This window comes from Coenobita brevimanus, chromosome 100 (assembly GCF_032717465.1).
Source record: "Coenobita brevimanus isolate Jiangsu-jjx chromosome 100, ASM3271746v2, whole genome shotgun sequence".
In the NCBI taxonomy this organism is placed as follows: Eukaryota; Metazoa; Arthropoda; class Malacostraca; order Decapoda; family Coenobitidae; genus Coenobita; species Coenobita brevimanus.
In genome coordinates this window covers 3,283,631-3,302,500 of record NC_137053.1, presented here as the reverse complement: position 1 = coordinate 3,302,500, position 18,870 = coordinate 3,283,631, and the positions used below count along the sequence as shown (strand labels likewise).

General features: G+C 40.5%; 1 protein-coding gene across 1 annotated transcript; it reads right to left on the bottom strand.

Annotated features, from left to right (window-relative positions):
- Positions 1-5,683: 5,683 nt before the first annotated feature.
- Positions 5,684-14,279, bottom strand: LOC145414543 (uncharacterized). The gene has a single exon (XM_080284063.1). It carries the CDS (start codon positions 14,277-14,279, stop codon positions 6,825-6,827), a length of 7,455 nt encoding a protein of 2,484 aa, XP_080140189.1. The 3' UTR covers positions 5,684-6,824.
- Between the last annotated feature and the right edge of the window lie 4,591 nt (positions 14,280-18,870).

Sequence of the window (18,870 nt, the reverse complement as noted above, 5' to 3'; positions counted from 1 at the left end):
TCAGACAAAAGCAACACACACACTCCTGTTAATTTTCACATAGTTCTCCGTAACTCTAAGTGGCTTTGTATATGTCCAAGCACCTCTTCATGAGCGATTTAGTTTGCATATTTGTAAATCATCTTGACAATCTTACATTTCATCTATCTCACGTTTTTTCACTCTATCTATCGCCAATCGATTTCATTCAGATTAGGAGAGACTTTTCTAACTGGAGACGGGCGATAATTGTGAACCCGGTGGATTGGAGGCTTAAATTACCCTTCTCCTGCAGTCCACCATCAGTAAAGGAGAGAGAGAGAGAGAGAGAGAGAGAGAGAGAGAGAGAGAGAGAGAGAGAGAGAGAGAGAGAGAATTTTTTATCGAACAACAATACATTTTCAACAAACTAACCCAATATGACGCTAATAAAAAAAAAAAAAAATAGTCCAGTATGATCAGATAAGGAACCTCCCTAATACCTCATCCTAAGCGATTTATTTTGCTTATTGCACCTTACCACCCTTTCGTGTGTTGCATGTTATTCTAATATTGTCATACTCTGCCTATATGACGTGCAGAATTATTATTAACCTGACATATCCGAAAATAAATTGCTAACGAAGAGGTGTTGGGGAGCCTTTTAATCGGCAAGAATACGGGCCCTAGAATTTCCTGCATATAAAAAAACAAGTGCAAAAATGGTACAAAGAACAGTATCCTAGGGTGGGATTCTCGACGATGTTTACCATGGATTTTCTGTCCTAACCTAACTGTGTTTTTTCGCAGGAAGAACTAGAGACCTGGAATATTTAAGCTCGTTTCCTTCTTTGTCCCGTCCCCCCTCCCCCCATCCCCCCAAAAAAAAACTGACGGTTTTTCTGTCGTAACCAAGATTTTTTTTTTTTTAATAATCAAAGAACGAAAGATATGGAAAAACTCTACTGTCGTTGTATATCTTGCAAAAAATAAATACCTATGACAATCCCCCCCCCCCCGGCTTCAAAAGATCGTTCATCACTCTTCTCCTTTCCAGCGACCCTGCATGTATCCTCGCTAACCTTGTCACTTCCGTCCCTGCTGACCCTTTGACCGCTGTGAGAACACGTAATACTCCTACTGTTCATTCCCTTAAGCTGATATCGCTAGGTGAACGTGTGACTTAGCCCTGTGACCTTGACCTTTGACGTATTATTCTAAAAAAAAGTAGGTTTCATCTTTGGCTGACTCTCAACTGTTACCCACTTTGGTTATAAACACACACACACACACACACTCTCATGCTCTGCGAGCGGGGTGTAAAAATGGAATACATGGTGGGGGTGGGCGATGGCGAGTGAAATGTAGCTAAAAGATATTTGATCACCTGTCAGAGTGAATTTACACGGCGAGCGAACGTGAACAGACACTAGCGAACGTTGTAATGGGCATGTGTGGCCGATCTGGCGAGCATAATCGAACATGAAAGAGTTTGTATGAATATTCGAATCAGTGTCATCATTTTTTTCCCCTCAAGAGCCCATGGATGTCAATAATTTCAGCACATGCAACTAGATTTTCTTCCCTTGATATCATGGTAAGTGACTACTAGTGAGGATACTGAAACCTTCATCTACTACAGAGGTCCCAGAACAAGAACGATTGTTCACGGAAGTATACACTTTTTTTTTTTTTATTAACAATAACAACTGAGGAAGGAAAACAAACGGATAAAATAAAAATTAATACTGCACTATCATATATGCCAACGTTAGTGAATGCTTGCAAGGCAGTGTTTGTTAACGTTCTTTCGCTAATTGTAAGTCCACCCTTACATTTAACATTCAGGTAGACCTGTTACTTGTAAAGCGCGAAATTTCTAGCCAGCCAAACGAATGGACTGTAAGACTGAACATGATCTAAGACAGTTTTGCCTAATCTAACCTAACCTAGAGTGAATTTCGGGTCCGAATCGAGAGATAAGGCAGGGCTCCTCTATGCAAGTGGGAGTGTATTTAAAATCTGTTATGAAAATGCTTTCAAATTTTGCTGAAGAAAAAAAAAAAAATCTTAAAACGTCAGCCTATGCCCCTAGTTATTTCCACAGCAGTGTTACACAACATTTGTACAGTATTACTCTTCTGAGAACATATGATTTTCTAAACACCTATATGTTTGACACCTCCACCGAGGACAATCATGTTCACAAATTAATAAAACTGGTATCACATTGCTATAGTATTATTAGGGTACATCACATGAATAAATTTATCACAGTCGAAGCTACTGGTACTAAAGTAAGAAAGCGGCTGGCTAAGTTGATTGTACATATTTTAAAAAGAAAAAAATATGGAAGTATGCTTATGTACTGTACGGTATATGTAGATGTGTAAGTAGTACTGTACCGTTAAGAGCTAATAGATTATGACAGTTTTTTACTGTATATAAAATGCTTACCCTATATACTTTATGATCGCGAAGTATACATTATTTTCATATATTTGCTCTTTCCATCGACTTCTATATTATCTTTACCATCATAATTAAACAGACATTAGGTTAAGGCGGTCACAAAACACACACACAGAAAGGTATGTTCTGCACTGCAGCAACCTACGACGTTGCTTTATTGGATTAAAGGTATCACTATAATTCGTAGAACTAGGCAGAAAAAAAATCTTAATCTACATACATCTATCTGTCTATTTATCAATCTATCTATATCTACCTATCTATATATATATTCTGTTCTGTATTTATATTATGATACACCGGTATATGTATACAAAGAAGGGAAACAGAGAAAGCAAGTAAAAACAATGGAGGCGACGAGAGCAGGTGATTCAATATGGTAACACGCTCGCTGCGCAGATAGCCCCGACATATTAGAGCTCAGTGGGTACTCTTGTAATAACATAATCCAGCACTGTACCTTAAATAACTGTAGGCCACGCAGTTACATCATATACCTCGTACTAGGTTATCCAGTTAGGCATGAGAACATGCGAGGCACCCACGTAGTTAGGGTGTTGTATCCTCTGAACCCCATCCAGACCTCCTTCCCCCGATAAGTATTTAAATAAACATGACAAAACTAAATTTCAATTATCCCCATGCTTAGTACCTACCGGTAATACCGTAGTGGTGATGATCACAGTGATGAATAACTCTCCTCAGACGATATCGTTTGAATGACAAGCGGGTGCGTCGGCAACCTTCACAGACTTGGCAGGTATAGATGCTTTACCACCTTAATTTGCAGTTTTCTTCAGTTATTTCTTTACCTTTGCACTTCACTGGATTCTTCGAGCATTTTCGGACTCCGCTTTCAAATTTCGATTTTTTTTTTCTTTTACGTGGTGAAAAGCGTTTACACAACGGCGTCAAAGAAAGCTTGACGCCTTCTTGTAGTGCTTGATGACAGACGGACGCCGTACCCTTAGGACCTACTTACCTAAACCTAACTTCGATTAGCCCAGCCAACCTAATCCAACCTATTATATGGTAATCTAACCAAATATATCCGAACCTAACATTTCCTTGTTTTTTGATGGATCCTCTTGATACTCGAAAACGCACTTGGACACTTTAACAAGTTATATTTTAGCTTGGATATGATACAGCTTATGATGATGTGATTTATTTAATTACTACAACTGTGATGGAGAAGATATTTAAATATGCCAATATGAAAACCGGCAGCCGAAAAGTCTCATTTGATGAACGGGTGTCTGCCACTCGGTGTTAGCTACTTTCTCTCCCTGCCTCCAGCATGTCTGCTCGGCATCCGTGATATTTGTAACATCCCATACAGTTGAGGCTTAAAAACTGCTAGCCACTGGAAAAAAAAAAAGTTTAAAAGTGACATTTTATTAGTCACTTTCAGCATACCCATATAATATTTGCATGACGACATCAAAAGGGGGAAATGTAGGAACAGCACCATATGATAAGCCAAAGTAGAGTTAGTGGCTAATGTTGAGTCAGGTTCAGTTTTATCAGGGGCCGGCATTCACATAAAAAACATGCTTTTGACACGCCAGCAGCAGGACAAGTTTGTCATGGAGTGTTCAGTATATTTACAAGTAGAATGAAGTTTTTGAAAACACAAAAATCAGATTAAGCACAGTCCCTGACAGAAACATATAGAGTACACACATTATTCACGTAAGTTGGTGTCAGTACCTTTTGAATGCCTCTGAGATCTTCGAGATGACAGAGAGCAGTGCATGCAGCAGTGGGCTTGTTAAGCACTAGTCAGGGGGCAGGGTAGCACACTAGTCAGAGGGTGAAGTACTGTATGGGAAACAGATCTTGAAAGTTACAAAACACTTCACAGTGTTAAGCTACTCAATACTTTTCTGAGTTGCAATGCTTGATCAGTTGCTTACTTTTCTCGGTGGGTGTGCTGTGAATAAGGTCTGAACCCCATGTATGGTGGTGGGTGCTGTATCCTTTTTACTCTAATGTGGACTAGAACTGTCATCTCCATCTTGAATATACTGAGTTGTAACAAGAGATTAATATTAGAATATGATGCTAGTCATGAAGAAGTGCCATGTAAAGAAAGTAGAGCAGCAGTCTTGTCTCACTCTGCCATTGAGCTACAAAAAATAAGCTGCTACAGGACAAAAATCTGGGCCAAGGTAATAGGATTATATAATAACAGGCCTCAGCACACTCACACCCTGCCGATTCTACTGACAGCACATATAACACGATCACTGCAGCACTTCCACATGCATCACTCTTCCTACAGACATACCTTCTCCATCTGTACTTTGCCAGCATGAAGAAGGGCTTTTGGCTATCACTCACAGTTCTGCAGTGGACTAAATATGGACTGATATCAAAACAGTAAAACTTTAACATTAGTGTTCAATCACCAACTACATCCAACAGCAATGATCACAATATCAGAGGAATGGTACTAGTTTTAAAAAATTTAGGCATGTTGTACTTTACCTGTTGAGTATATTAGTGCAATAAACAACTGCTATTCTATATCCACCCTCCAAACCTGTATACATTATCTCCGTAGAGAGTGTATGTGCCTGAGGCTAAGGTACTTCATCCACACATTAAACTGAAAATGGCTAGTCACTAGTCAGGGCTGTATTATAATCATGAGAAATGGCTTGAACTACCCAGTGCAAATGAACACTGACACGCAACACCGAGCTCGAATGCACTGAATCACCTCATGAACTGGTGCCTATTTCTTGGCATCAATTACACTTAGAAATATAAATAAATAAATAGGATATGAAAAAGTATAAATAAATACATCAAATTTACTAGTCCACTTTGTACATAAGCCATGGCTAGCTATTATATACAGAAATAAACTACAGTATTCCCTTTAAAAATATTCAAAGGTACACATCTGATGCATATCTTCCCTGCCCAAGTTTGAAGGTGCACATCAGTGTAAAATGTTTGGCTTTTCACAAATAAAATGAAACAAAATATACTAAACACTGGTTAAAGAATTTGTTACTAGTCAAACAGGATATCGGTATATATAAAAAGGAGTGTAATCACAGTTACCTATTTGTATTTGTTGTAGATAGTGTTTACAACTGCTTCTCAGATACAACCAGCAAAATTCAACAGCCTCCTTAGTACAAAGCCTGGAGATTGAATTTCATACACTTAGATTTTCAAAGTAAGCCTCCCCTCAAAAAAAAAAAAAAAAAAAAAAAAAAAAAAAAAATGTATGGAATACCCATAAAAAAACATTTAGGAACTGGCAATTAGTAAATTCTTGAAATAGTTAAACTGATCAATGAACTAAAGATGACAATTTCTGTCCCTCAATGTAGTAATTGGTACTGTAGTAACATTTAAACAGTAATGAATATATACATCAGGTGAAATCAAATGATACTGCCACTATGTGATCAATTCAGAAGCTCCAAGAGGGAGGCAAAATGTCAGATGATCTTAAATAATAAAACCACTGCCAGTATTTTTTTCTTCTCAGCTAATTATTAACAACTTCCTAGTGATCATTAAAACCTTTTAGAGGGTACGGCTTCACTTATGTACGGTACATACTTCTGGTAACCACCAGTTGATTTATTCACCTGAAGGAAACCCATCCTCTAAAGCATACCGGTAGCCCATAACTCGATGAACCCTTCAAAGAGTAGGGCCTCACTTGAGTAACAATATTTATTCTGGCTACTGGCCAGTCAGTTTATCCAGCTGAAAGAAAAGTCTGCCATCTAAATGGTTAACCTCTTCTGACCAAAGATGCATTTCTTATAACCTACCCAATGCCATACATTTTAATTCAGAGTACAGGAGACCCATCCGGCTGAAGAGGTTAAAAATAATCTCCAATTGTCCCTTCAACCCAAGGATGTATGGTACTTTGTATTTTATTCTAGTTAATGCTAGGTGATTTAATTAACCTTAAGAGACCCCTTGGGCTGAAGGAGTTAAGAATATACATCTGTAACAACAGACACAGGTCAATTAGCATGAAGGCAAGCACGACACATAGTGTCACCACCACAAAATACCTTAGTAAACTATATACCAGTGCTCTTTACCAGTTTAAATGCTCAGGTACAGTAATGTAATATTCCTTCTACTGTTACACAGCATCCTTAAAATGTATAACAATAAGGAATCTAAGTGAGGCAAGGTTAAGATGACAGCAAATGTAGTAAAAACTTTTCAACATTCACATAAATATAACAGCATTGGCCTAAACAGCAGAGAAAGTGGAAAGGGATCATTAGGGGTAAAAAACTTGTCAAATAACAAAACAATTACATCATACAGAAAGAACTCTACTGTATCTCTCTGTGAAGTACTTTGAGACTTGTACAAAGAATTATATACAAATAAGCTAATCAGTCATTGTTGTCATTTTCATTCTCACTACTAGAGTCACTACTAGAAGAGGAAGAGGAGGAATCACTAGATGAAGATGATGACGATGATGACGATGACGATGATGATGACGAGCGCTGACGTTGACTTGGCGATCTGGCTGGTGTGTGAGAATCAGTGTCATAGTTGCTATAGTATTCATACAGGTCAGCATGTGGCTGTGGCTGTGGCTGTGGCTGTGGTTGTTGCTCCTTCTTTTGAGATGGTCTGTGGGTAGTGGTACATTCTGGGCAATACCAATTGCCTTCTGGTGCAGCCATAATACCCACACATTCAAAATGGAACCACTGGTAGCGGCATGAGGGGTTGTCACAGCCAATCATGTCAGAGACCTCATCATAAGGACACTGACAGATGCAATAGAGGGTTTCATCTGCTTCCATCCCAGAATCTTCCTTCTGCACAATCTTTTTGGAGATTCTTCTTCGTTTTTTTGGTGGTGGCTTAGTGCCAACAGAGGCTGACTTTTTCCTTTTGTTTCCAAAACTGGCACTCTGACCTTTCGGGTTTACAGGAGCACCTGAAGCTGGCATGTATATTCTGGTAGAATTTTCTGGAACTTTATGTTTGCGATGGCGACTTGGATGAACATTGTCGAGGTGGTATTGAAGAGCTTCAAGTGAATGCCAAGGGGAAGCTCCCTCACAGTATGGGCAATCATAACTATGTGTCTGACTTTTAGTGGCCTTATGCACCATAAAGAAATGCAAGCTCAACACTGTCCATGATTCAAAAGCTTTATAGCAAAAGTTACACATGTAAGCATCATTGACTCGCACATGATCAAACATAGTGTGAGTATCACTAAGATGCACAACTAGGTCAACTATTTTATTGAGGCGAGGGCGACTTTCACATACCCGGCACACTATCTCTCCCCCAACATTGAGTGCTCGTTGAGCCTTGTGAGCATAGTAAAGGTGAAAGTAATATGCACCATCCTCTCTGAACACCAATCCACACAAGCAACGAAATGTCCCGTTAGGTAACATTGTCCGCTGGTGAGAGGCCAAATGATGATCATTGATATCATCGGCAGTAGTGAATTTGAAATCACAGAAAGCACACTCTGTTAGTCCCAAGTTGAGCACAAGCTGGGGATGAACCAGATACATATGAAGCAACTTTCCAGCGGGGTCAGTCCACGTTTGGTGGCAGGGTCCACACCGCAGTCCAACAGCCCGCTCTATTACCTCCAGCATATGCTCACGCATTACAGGTGATGCTACACTTTCATCAACAGAGCCTCCAATTGCACCTACCACACTACTGGATGTGTCCCCCATTCTTTTTCTTTTTTGCTCTTTAGGGAGGTCAATTTCAAGACTGGATATATTCTTCTTCTCAAGCTTTTTTTCAGAATCATCCATATATATCTCCCATGATGCTTCCTTATCATCTGACTGTTTTCCATGAGAACTCGAACTCTTTTTCTGATGAGTACTAGTTGGCAGTTTTTCTGGCTCAGAATCTGATGTTTCCAAGTCTGACTCTGTCATGGCCAACATGACCAGTCTAGTTTGGAATTCCTCTTCAGCTACTTTGTCATCATCCTCTGGCTTGGATGGCTGACCACTTTTCGAATCTGGAACTTCTGCATCACAGCTATCAGACTCTGAATCACTCTCCACATGGTCTTTCTCCTTCCCTGATTTGTCCTCAGTGTTTCTGTGCTTGCGACTTTTATACCGGCTTAAATCCTCACTTGAATCTGACTGGTAATTAGTTGGCTTTGGATGATCTGCAGCCACGTGCTTAGACAAAAGGTTGCGTGAAACAAAAGCCTGATTACAGTGCTGGCATGAATGGGGTCTCTCACCTGTGTGGATGCGAACGTGTACCCTTAGTCTTGACCGGGTGCTGAAGCGGTCACCACAATGTTCACACTTGTGGGTTAACTGCTTTTTGTGTATGTGAAGTACATGTTGAGTTAATGAGACCTCAGATGTAAAGCCCTTGCCACAGTGAGGGCATGTTTGGGGGTTGTGCTTCCACTCTTTATGCTTCACAAGATGATGCTCTCGAACAAACTTCTCACCACAAACATCGCATTCATACTTTTTCTCCAGCTTACAGAGGTTGTAGTGAAGCTGACGTGACTTTTCTTGTTTGAAACGTTTGCCACACTTGAAGCAAGGGTATGTATAGTTCACTGAAGAGGAAGACCTGGCTTCTAGGACTATCATAGATCTCTGATTGCCATCTTCTGAAGATAATATGAAAGGTCTTGCTTCACTAGGTAGGTGGGACAAGTGGAAAGAATGAACTAAAAATGAATAAAGACTTCCCTGGAAAGATCCACATGTGCATGATACAACAGCATTGGAGTGGGCTTCAGTAAGGTGTAGCATTAGATTAGGCAAAAGCACACCCACTCCACACCCAACACACTGACCTGTATATTTATCATAAAGGTCACGCAAGATGTTCTCTCCCATTAAAGTCTCATCAATGTCTGCATTTTCCCCTAAACCTTTTGGTAGGGGTTTGGGTTCTCCTCGTCTGCCTAACTTTTCTTTTTGAGGTCCTTTCTTTTTCTGCTGCTGCTCAATTTCCTGAGAGGAAGGGAGAGAAGATTCTGATGCAGCCTGAGGCTTGGTTGGTTCGGATGTATGCACAGGTTTACTTGGCTCCTCACCGTTTTGTTGCAACTGTTCGGTCAAAACCTCTGTCATCGTGCGAATAGTCTGTTCAACAACATTGCTCAGGGCATCAACAAGGCCAAATGTTGGAGTTCCTCCCTCTGCTTGTGGCTGCTCTCTTTTTTCAAGCTTTTCAGATTTCCCAGCTCTAGTGACATCTGACCCATCCAAATTCTCATTACTTTTATTTCCTGGGTTTGTTGTTGCTCCTGATGATGCCTCCTGAGGCTTTACAGCAACCTCTAATGTACCCTCCGTCTGGGCTGGGCCAGGACTCTGTGCTGCCAATCTTGGACTGGGTGAACATGATCCTCTCGGAGAATTTGGAGAGGCAGCTGCAGTGTCAATTTGTAATGAAGGTTCACTTCCACTATCATCATCATCGTCCTCTTCCTTCTGCTCTTCTGTTTTCTCTTTGGTCACATCTTCAGTCACAGTAACAGCTGGAGACAATACTGAGCTAATATCACTTCCGTGGGATGCATCAACACCACTAGGAGCATCATTACGGATACTCTCTTCATGGACAGAATCATCTTTTTTGGTGGGTGTAATTGTACATTTATCTGCAAAGTAAGTAGGTTCTGAGGTAGGTGGAGTCAGTTTGTGTGGGGACATTGATACTTTGCAAAGAGATTCACACCAGCCAGGAACATTATCATCTTCACTTTCTATGGAAGCTTCAGTATCTATGTGACTGTCTCTTATCTCCTGGTCTGAACCCAGATGATCCACTTTGTCTGTTGATCCTATCAGCTGGGTTATACTGATCACTGGATCACACTGAGCAACCACAGTCCCAACTTCATTGGTCCCTACAAGCATTAGACAGCTGTCTTCCCCTGAAGATTTTGACTGTTTAATTTTGTACTTTTCTCTTAACTGCTGTTTGTGGATGAGTCGTCCCCAAACAGTGTCCCATGACCTCATGTCATGGCAGGTTGTCCGGTGGTGCTGAAGGGATGTGGGTGTCATGGCATGAAATGGGCAAGCCAAGCAAGCCAGAGTGTGAGATAACAGATGGTGGCAATAGAGAGAGAGATGATCTTTGAATACATCAGAATGCAAACATTTTGAGCAAGAACTCGGCAGCTTTACATACTTCAAATTTGGTTTGATAGACTGACGATGCTTAGTGGATTCCATCAGGTGATCATACAGTACAGAGGTGTTAGCAGTATAGAAGTCACAAGATTTAGCAGGACAACACCAGGGTGGTCCAGCCATACACCTTCGCATGCCCCGGTAACAGTGAGGGCACAAAGGCGCAGGAGTGCGGTCAGCATACCGCAAGGTAAGTGAGGTTGAACATCCACAAAGAGCACATGTAGCCCACACTGTTACAGTCATGGATGGACTAAGATAATGAAAATTTTTTGTTAGATAATACATGTCTCCTGAATGACTGTGCCAGACAATGTTCAATGAGGAAGCTTCAGGAGCAGTAAGTAGGCCTCCTCGCCCTCCACGCACCCACTGTAACACTAGGCTCACATCTTCCAGACCTAGGAATGCTTCTGTGGACAAGTGGTATGCATTGATATGGGTTACAAGCGAATCAGCAGTTGGCATTACAGTCCTCCATAAACTGTTCTCTCTCCCACTTTCTACAAAATGACTACTGAGACATGAAGGGAAGGGGCATGGAAAAACATGAGAAGTCCAAGAATGGGTAACCCAAGACAGCACGTCATGTCCATACAACAATGACGGACAAAAACAACAGGTAAAACGTGGCACAGTCTCCTTGATATGCATATGAGTTTGAACATGTGGAAGAAGTGACTTTACCCACTGTTCACAAAGAACACACCAGCCACCTGCTAGATAGTTCTTGTGAACAGATAAAAGATGAGATATTAATTGTGACTTGGTATTTAGAGGCTGATAGCCACAAAAGAACCAGCAGGTAGGACTTTCCTTTACCATCCTAGTGCAACTCCTACACAAACCACGAGACTCGTCCAAGCGAGGGCTTACAATAAATGCCAAAGAACGCTTACATAAGAGACAACATCCAAAAGATAAATCATTCTGCAAACCAAGTGCTAGTGTTGAAGCTACAGAAGCTCTGTCAACTGGAGGCAAAACCAGAAGGAGACGCAAGAGAAGCCACCATCCATGTAGTTGAGCTTCACTCTGGAGGTGAACATTAACAAGATGGTTTGTTAGCAATTTTGGAAAGGCATGAGGAGCGCACATCATAAGCAGGTACCGGGGACTTTGGCTAATGACAGGAGGGGAAGAACACAGGTGACAGGTCCATGCCAGACCTCGCCCTGTCCACCAAACACTAGCCTGGGAGGAGACAGAGCACAGGGGTAGCAAACTGGACATCAGTCCATGTACTAACAGTTCATGTAGCTGTAATGTAGGCTGAGCCATGACACAAAGGCACACTCTGCATGGTCGTGCTCCATGAGACATTGGACTGGCAATTGCTCCCATTTCAATATCAGCATTTAAATCCTCCTGCAAACGACTAATGAGGTATTTGTGGTGCTCCCACAGGTGAGTGTGATATTTTACAGCTCCATGGCTTTTCCCACACTGACCCTCATCCAAAAAGCATTCATATATCCGTCTGTGGCCAACATGAATATGCTGAACAGCTTCTTCACATGTACTAAACAGGAGCTGACATCTATTGCATACTTTTCCAAAAAATTCACTTTTACTTCCACCACAAATGGTACTGCTAACATTATGCAAACTGTAATTAATACCAGTACTGGAATTCTTTTCTTTTTCTGACAAATGAAAGCTGACACTACTGGCTGCATGGGTACTACAGGGAACAATGTCATCTGAGGCAAATCCTTCAAATGCCTCTGTGTCATCATCATCATCATCATCATCAACTACAAAACATTCTTGAGCCAACAATTTTTTTGATGTGTATGAATAAAAGCCTTCAAAGTTATTTGAAATGTCTTCCTCTTCATCTGATGATCCAAACAAATTCTCATACTCCCACTTTGTTATGACTGTTTTAACAGTTTCATTTTTAGTCACTAAACTCTGTCTTTCTAAAGGTTTTGGCTTGTTAATAACCCTCTCTTTAACATTCTCTGATACATCTGAACTTTTGCTGCTTCCTGCTATCAGTGGAATTATATTAACCTCACATACTTTTGGTGCTTCTGCACCTTTTACAGCTTGAGTACTAATTTTTTTGCTATTACACTGACTGGTACTTCTCATAACACCAACATTTTCATCACTCTCTTCATGGTGTTCTCTTTCCCATTTAGATGAACAACTTTTCAACCATACATCACTGTCAGTAGACTTACCGGTATGGGTGCAATTTTCCCCTTCAACATGTCTCTGATAAACAGTACGTGAATTTTTTTTGTTTACAGGTCCTGATACCGTAATTTCTTGAGATACTTTCATAAGCTTTTCTTCTGAGCATTTGCTACTGATCTGGATATCACTATCTCCCTCCAAATGCAATGGTAACATATTCCTTAAGGATGTACCAGTACTGCTTTTGTTGCTTTCATCTAATTCACTACGCTCAGAAGAATCTTTAACAGAAGAAGGGTCTTTCTTAGTCACCTTTAATGATTCAACATAATTACTAACATTTTCTGGCAAACCAGTGCATTCAACAGTTTCTTTTTTATCATTTGTCTCATATAAATACTCATCTCTTTCTCCATGACATATTCTTTTGACAGATTCACTAGTTCTCTCAATAATGGGCACTGATAATTGTTTTTTATTGCTTTCACTTTCAAAATTCACTTCATCTGCACCTGCATTTTTAACTGTTTCAGAGGTACGACAAGTCAGTGCACTTGTACCCTCACTTTCACAAAGCATGAAAGTATGACCTGTTTCATCTGTAACAGTTCTTGAGCTTCCTTTATCTTTATCCTTTTCACCTTCTAATGACATGCTGCACTTTTCTTCACATACTACTGGTATTGTATCTGGTTTTAATTCAGTATTCAAATCTTCATTCACAGTATCAGTTTTGTGTGTATCTTTTTTCATAGCACTACTGCTGGTAACATTTTCCAATGAATCAATTTCAGAGTGTGGCTCACTCTTTTCAATTTCAGGATAGTTTTCATTTTCATTCACTGAATCTTGAACATCACTAGACTGAGTACCGCTTTCATTATTTAGCTTAGTATTCTCTTTATCACTGTCAACTTCAGCACTTTTAGAAGATCTGAACGTGTCAGTTTCGGGCATTTTCTGTGAATCAGAAAAATCCAATTTACGACTTACACTCATCGTCTCAACTGATACACTACTATCACTTTGGGTGCCCTCTGAACCTTGGTGACTATTTTCAGCAAGTAATAAAGATAACTTGGCACTTTCCTGCTTTTCACGACGTTCATTAGCCTTTAGAGATTTCACAATGATCTCCCAGTCATGCATGATGTCTGGAAGAGTGCTGGACTTAGACTTCCTTGATTCTGATGAATTTCCTTCTTCATCCCCAGAACCCAGACTGTGGTAAAAGTGCTTCCTGACTGAACCACCCTCCTGGCATGACGATCGTGCATCCCTGCTAGTACGGCTGCTCGAGTGACCCTTTCCACTAGAGTGCCTGGACTTTCTGTGACGCTCTATTCTGCCTGTGGGATCGTGTTGGGTTGTGTTAGAAGGACGCCCTGGTGTGGCCAATGTTGACAGGCGAGAGGGGGTAGGCGGCCCAGAACCCTGACCATGGCCCGACTCCGATACACTCCGTGATCGCCCTATGCGTCGACTGGGAGACCTGGTGTGGCAACAATACCATACATACATTAGGCTTCCTATGCATAACAATATTTTGTAGCAGCATCATAAACAAAAAGAACCTTCCAAAACCATAATTACATGGTGCTAATGTTCGATTTACACACACACACACATATATATATATATATATAACAGTATATACTATATATATATATATATATATATATATATATATATATATATATATATATATATATATATATATATATATATATATATATATATATATATATATCTATATGCAGCTATACCCCAGTTTAAGGATGCAATAGGTTAGGTAAAAACCCATCATTAGGCGGGGTATCGTATATCGGGATATATTTAACATGTAAAGTAATGGGATGCATTTTTCAGCCTTGGGTTTCCCCTCCAAACCAAGTCTAAAACTCACCCAAATGAGCCCCAAAACAAGTCTAAAGCCAATCTAAATGGACTAACAGCTGTAAAAGAAGTTAACCTAAGCCAAACACCCGTAAATAACTCAAAAAAAAAAAAAAAAAAAAAAAAAAATAAATAAAAAAAAAATAATAATAATAATAAAATAAAATCTGAAAATCGTCAAATATGCCTGGAAAAAAATCAAGCTTAGTAAACTGTACCCCAAAATGACAATGTTCACCCCACCTATGGCTAAAACACACTACAACACTCTACAGACTATACAGAACAAGGCCCTAAAAATAAACACAGGCTGCACAGCTACTACATCCACAGACCACCTACATCAAGAAACCAAAGTCCTCAAAGTCAAGGATCACCTAGACACGAGAGGCACCCAAATTCTTGTTGCAGCCTCCACAAACCCACAACATCCACTACACTTCATGGCAACACATCCACGCACACCAAGGTCCATCAAAACAACACCCAACATACGATATCATACACAAATACTGTCATCTCTCCCCCCTCGCCTGCCTCAGACCAGCTTCCAGAAGCATATCCATAATCAAATTACTCGCCGCTCCATTCAGTCACTTAAAGACAACACATAGCTGCATGCACAGCCTCCTGATATCCACCCCTCTGTATCCTATCTCCCTCGTGAGGACAGGGTCCACCTGGCCAGGCTGAGATGTGGGCATCATCCAGCCCTCAAGTTACCAGAAGAGGCTGGATGACTCCGTCACTGATGCATGTCCAGAATGCAACACAGCACCCCATACTATTATGCAAATTATGGAAGACTGCATTGCACACAATCACCTATGCCAACAACACAACATACACTCCTTGAGAGAGATGTGGGAAAGCCTGGTTTCAGCCATGGCCTTCCTTAGGGGCTCGGGGCTGTTCGGCCAGACTGCCTAGGGAACAACGTACTGCTACTACACATTAATCTAAGTCCACAAAGTTTATAAATCAACCTAAACACAATTTTATTCTATCATCAAAATCGGTAAAAAAAATCAAAACTCATCATTAAACTGGTGTTTGGCCATCGTTATGCAGGGTATGGTGGTATTTCTACCCCCATCTTGAAGCTCGGGTATCGCATCTAATGCAGAGGTATCGTATATCGAGGTATACCTGTATAAATATATATATACTGTATATATATGTATATATATATATATATATATTGCAGGTACAATGAAACTGCCTATTTATTTCATGAATTTTAGAGAAACCTGGTAACAGGTTGGCTTAGGAAGGGTAATGGAAGGTTCTTAGTATTACTGGTGAAGGAAGCAATGTGGAGTGCTGTAAAAACTTTTATGACAGAAATAGAGCATACATGAAGGTGTGGGAGAAATCCAATGATACAGTACAAGCACAGGGTAGGTGTATATTAAGTGATAATTCTTTAGGTCTTCAATGTTTCAGACTACCCTTATGCACAACCATCCTAGGCCTTCAATCAGATGATGAATTACATAATTAATTCCTGCCATTTTCTGACTACTCAGTATATGAGAGACTTTTTGTACTGGAGGGGTTAGATATTGCCTCTGTTAACTCCCTTATGGGATTAAGGGGTCTGGCAATAGAGAGAGAAAAATAGATATCCTTTACAAGTCAAATAGAACCCTCTCATGGTAAGTGATTTAAATAAAAATTGTCACTGGACTGATGGGGCTAGCTCACAGTGCCTGATTGCAATTTGTGTCAGGCAAAATCACAGTATTCAATGACCAAAACAATCTTTCTCTTCACTGCTTACATCTCTTTTGCAATGATGTGCTAAAGCCTAGGTGATTTTCTAAACCTGTATGACTGAAGTTTCCTATTGCACTGCTTACTGCCTTATTTAATTGTCTCGCACCATGCCTCCCTCATTACAGCAGGCAGGCAGCATATGTTTAACTACACACCTTCAACCCTTTTCTGCCTAACTCGAAGCAAGAGTAAACCAGCATTCTCAGTCTGTTGTGTGCAAAACTGATCAGCTCTAAAAAAAGCCTTCTCGGTCTTTCATTCCTTCTGCTTATCAGCTTTTGTTTTTTAAATGTAATGTGCAGGGGAATCTCTAAATGAAATTATTCTATTCTTATACACTCTAATCTTCTGTTAAAAAGAGAAAACCTTTTAGGCTTTTAGCCCCCCACTTCTTTTTACACTACAAAAACAAGGCCAAATAAAACCAAACCACTGGATCTTGTCAATTTTTAGTTATAACCAGGTAAAATCACTATTTCAGTAAACCCACTGAGCCCAGTGTCTTTTTCACTCTACTCTTGATATCTCTTTGTGACTTGTGCTTTGTGATTTTGTTTTTTAATTTGGGGGGTTAGATACAGCCTTTTTCAACTTCTTGAAAATGAGAGGCCTTTCTTAAGTTGAATAAAACTGTCTGGTAGCGGCAAGAATAAGCTAAAAGGGACATCACCTGGATTCAAGGGATTCACAGTGATGGCAGTAATGACCCAGAAGTTCCACTAAACACCATCATGACAAGAGAATACAAACTGAATTCATCATCATCAACATCCACTAAACACCATCATGACAAGTGAATACAAACTGAATTCATCATCATCATCCAGTCCTCCTTTCCCACCCTTGGGCAGGGTGATTATTTGGTACATTTTCATATTTTATTGCTCTACTCCCTTTCCTTTACTACCAGACAAAGAAAAAGAGGCTTTTTGCCTAGCCAAAAAGCCAATTTTCACTTGGAGCAAGCATATTTTGGAAGCACCCTGGCAAGTGGAGTCAAACTGCTTATGACCCCATGCTTTACATGGGCACGATGACCTTCCCCTGGTTGTTAATGATTTCTCTCCCTCTCATAAAAGAGCATCTAAGGCCATTTTCTCTGGTTTAGCCTACGGGGTGTACCCAAATGCTGTGTTAAAAGAATTCGTCATGGACTGATTTCCTCTTTCTGATGTACAGAGGATGAAGGAGTTTGCTCCCTCCTGCAGGGCATGAAAAGGTGTGTGGCTCCAAAACTCATTCACTAAAAAGGAAAACTAGATTTTAGGCCTTGAAAAAAGCTTGTTTTCCCTCTTTACACTTTTCTTTAGAAGGCACCCTCATGACTTTGCTGAGAAGCAAAGTGACAAAGTCCCATATATTGTACACCTGGACAAAAACAGTAAGAGCACAACTCTCTTTTGCATAAGCTGAAGTGAAGATGGATGAAAATGTACTCTGCCACACTCTGCTCACCAGCATTCCTGTGGCATCGAGGAATGGACGATTTCACACCTGACTGACTATGGGCCACAGAAACCACAGACATGAAATAAGACATGAAAAGGTTGCCCAGCCACCCACTATTCTTGTAGGTTAGACCAAGACTAGTTCTAAACCCCCTTTTCCTCATAGAAGGTGGGGTAGAGAGATACCAATGAATTTTCGAGGCTTTATATTAACCGATCAGCAACAAAGGAGCAGTGCTAGTTGATAATTGTGTAAAAATCAGTTGGAATGGCACATTATAAATTGCTCCACTTAAGTCTGGCCTTGATCACTGATATTGTACACTGTTCAAAAACCAAAAAATTAGTGGTACAACAGGGGTCCTGTAATTCAAACACAAATAAAGGTACAGATGATACTGCCCTAGATAACTGTAGATATACAGGCTTATAATTATGATGGTTCCCAATGATGCCTGAAGAAGTTTCACTTGCAGATTATGAGGTGCACTGCTACCTGCAGGGTATGCAAAAGTAAATACAGTAAGTATGTAAGCAAGTAAGTGTGAGAGAGATGAGAGAGAGAGAGAGAGAATGGAAATATTCCCCCAAGCTAGACCTTATTAGGTCATATAGCCCTGCTAGGTGATAGGAGGGCACTACCCCTCCTGGTATGGCAGCTACCAGGTGTGGCTTGAATTCACGACCCCCTGGTCCCGAGTCTGACGCTCTACCACTGTGCCACCCTGCCCCCGAGAGAGAGAGAGAGAGAGAGAGAGAGAGAGAGGGAGGGAGGGGGGGGGGGGTCTAAGTGAGCTGCATGTATATGGGCAGGGATGAACACTTGTGCTGAAGTAGAAAGAACAGTAGAAGAGGGAAGGAAAGTAGCTCGTGCTATGAATGCCTTGATAAAAAGTAACGGCTTGGGTCTGGCATCTGCAAGAAGCTTGTATAAAGGAGTTTAGTACCTACGAGTACTTAACATGCTGGTGTGAGACTGGTGTTGCAAG

Coding starts and splice junctions, on each gene's coding strand:
- LOC145414543 (XM_080284063.1), bottom strand. CDS start 14,279: ATGTATGTATGGTATTGTTGCCACACCAGGTCTCCCAGTCGACGCATA.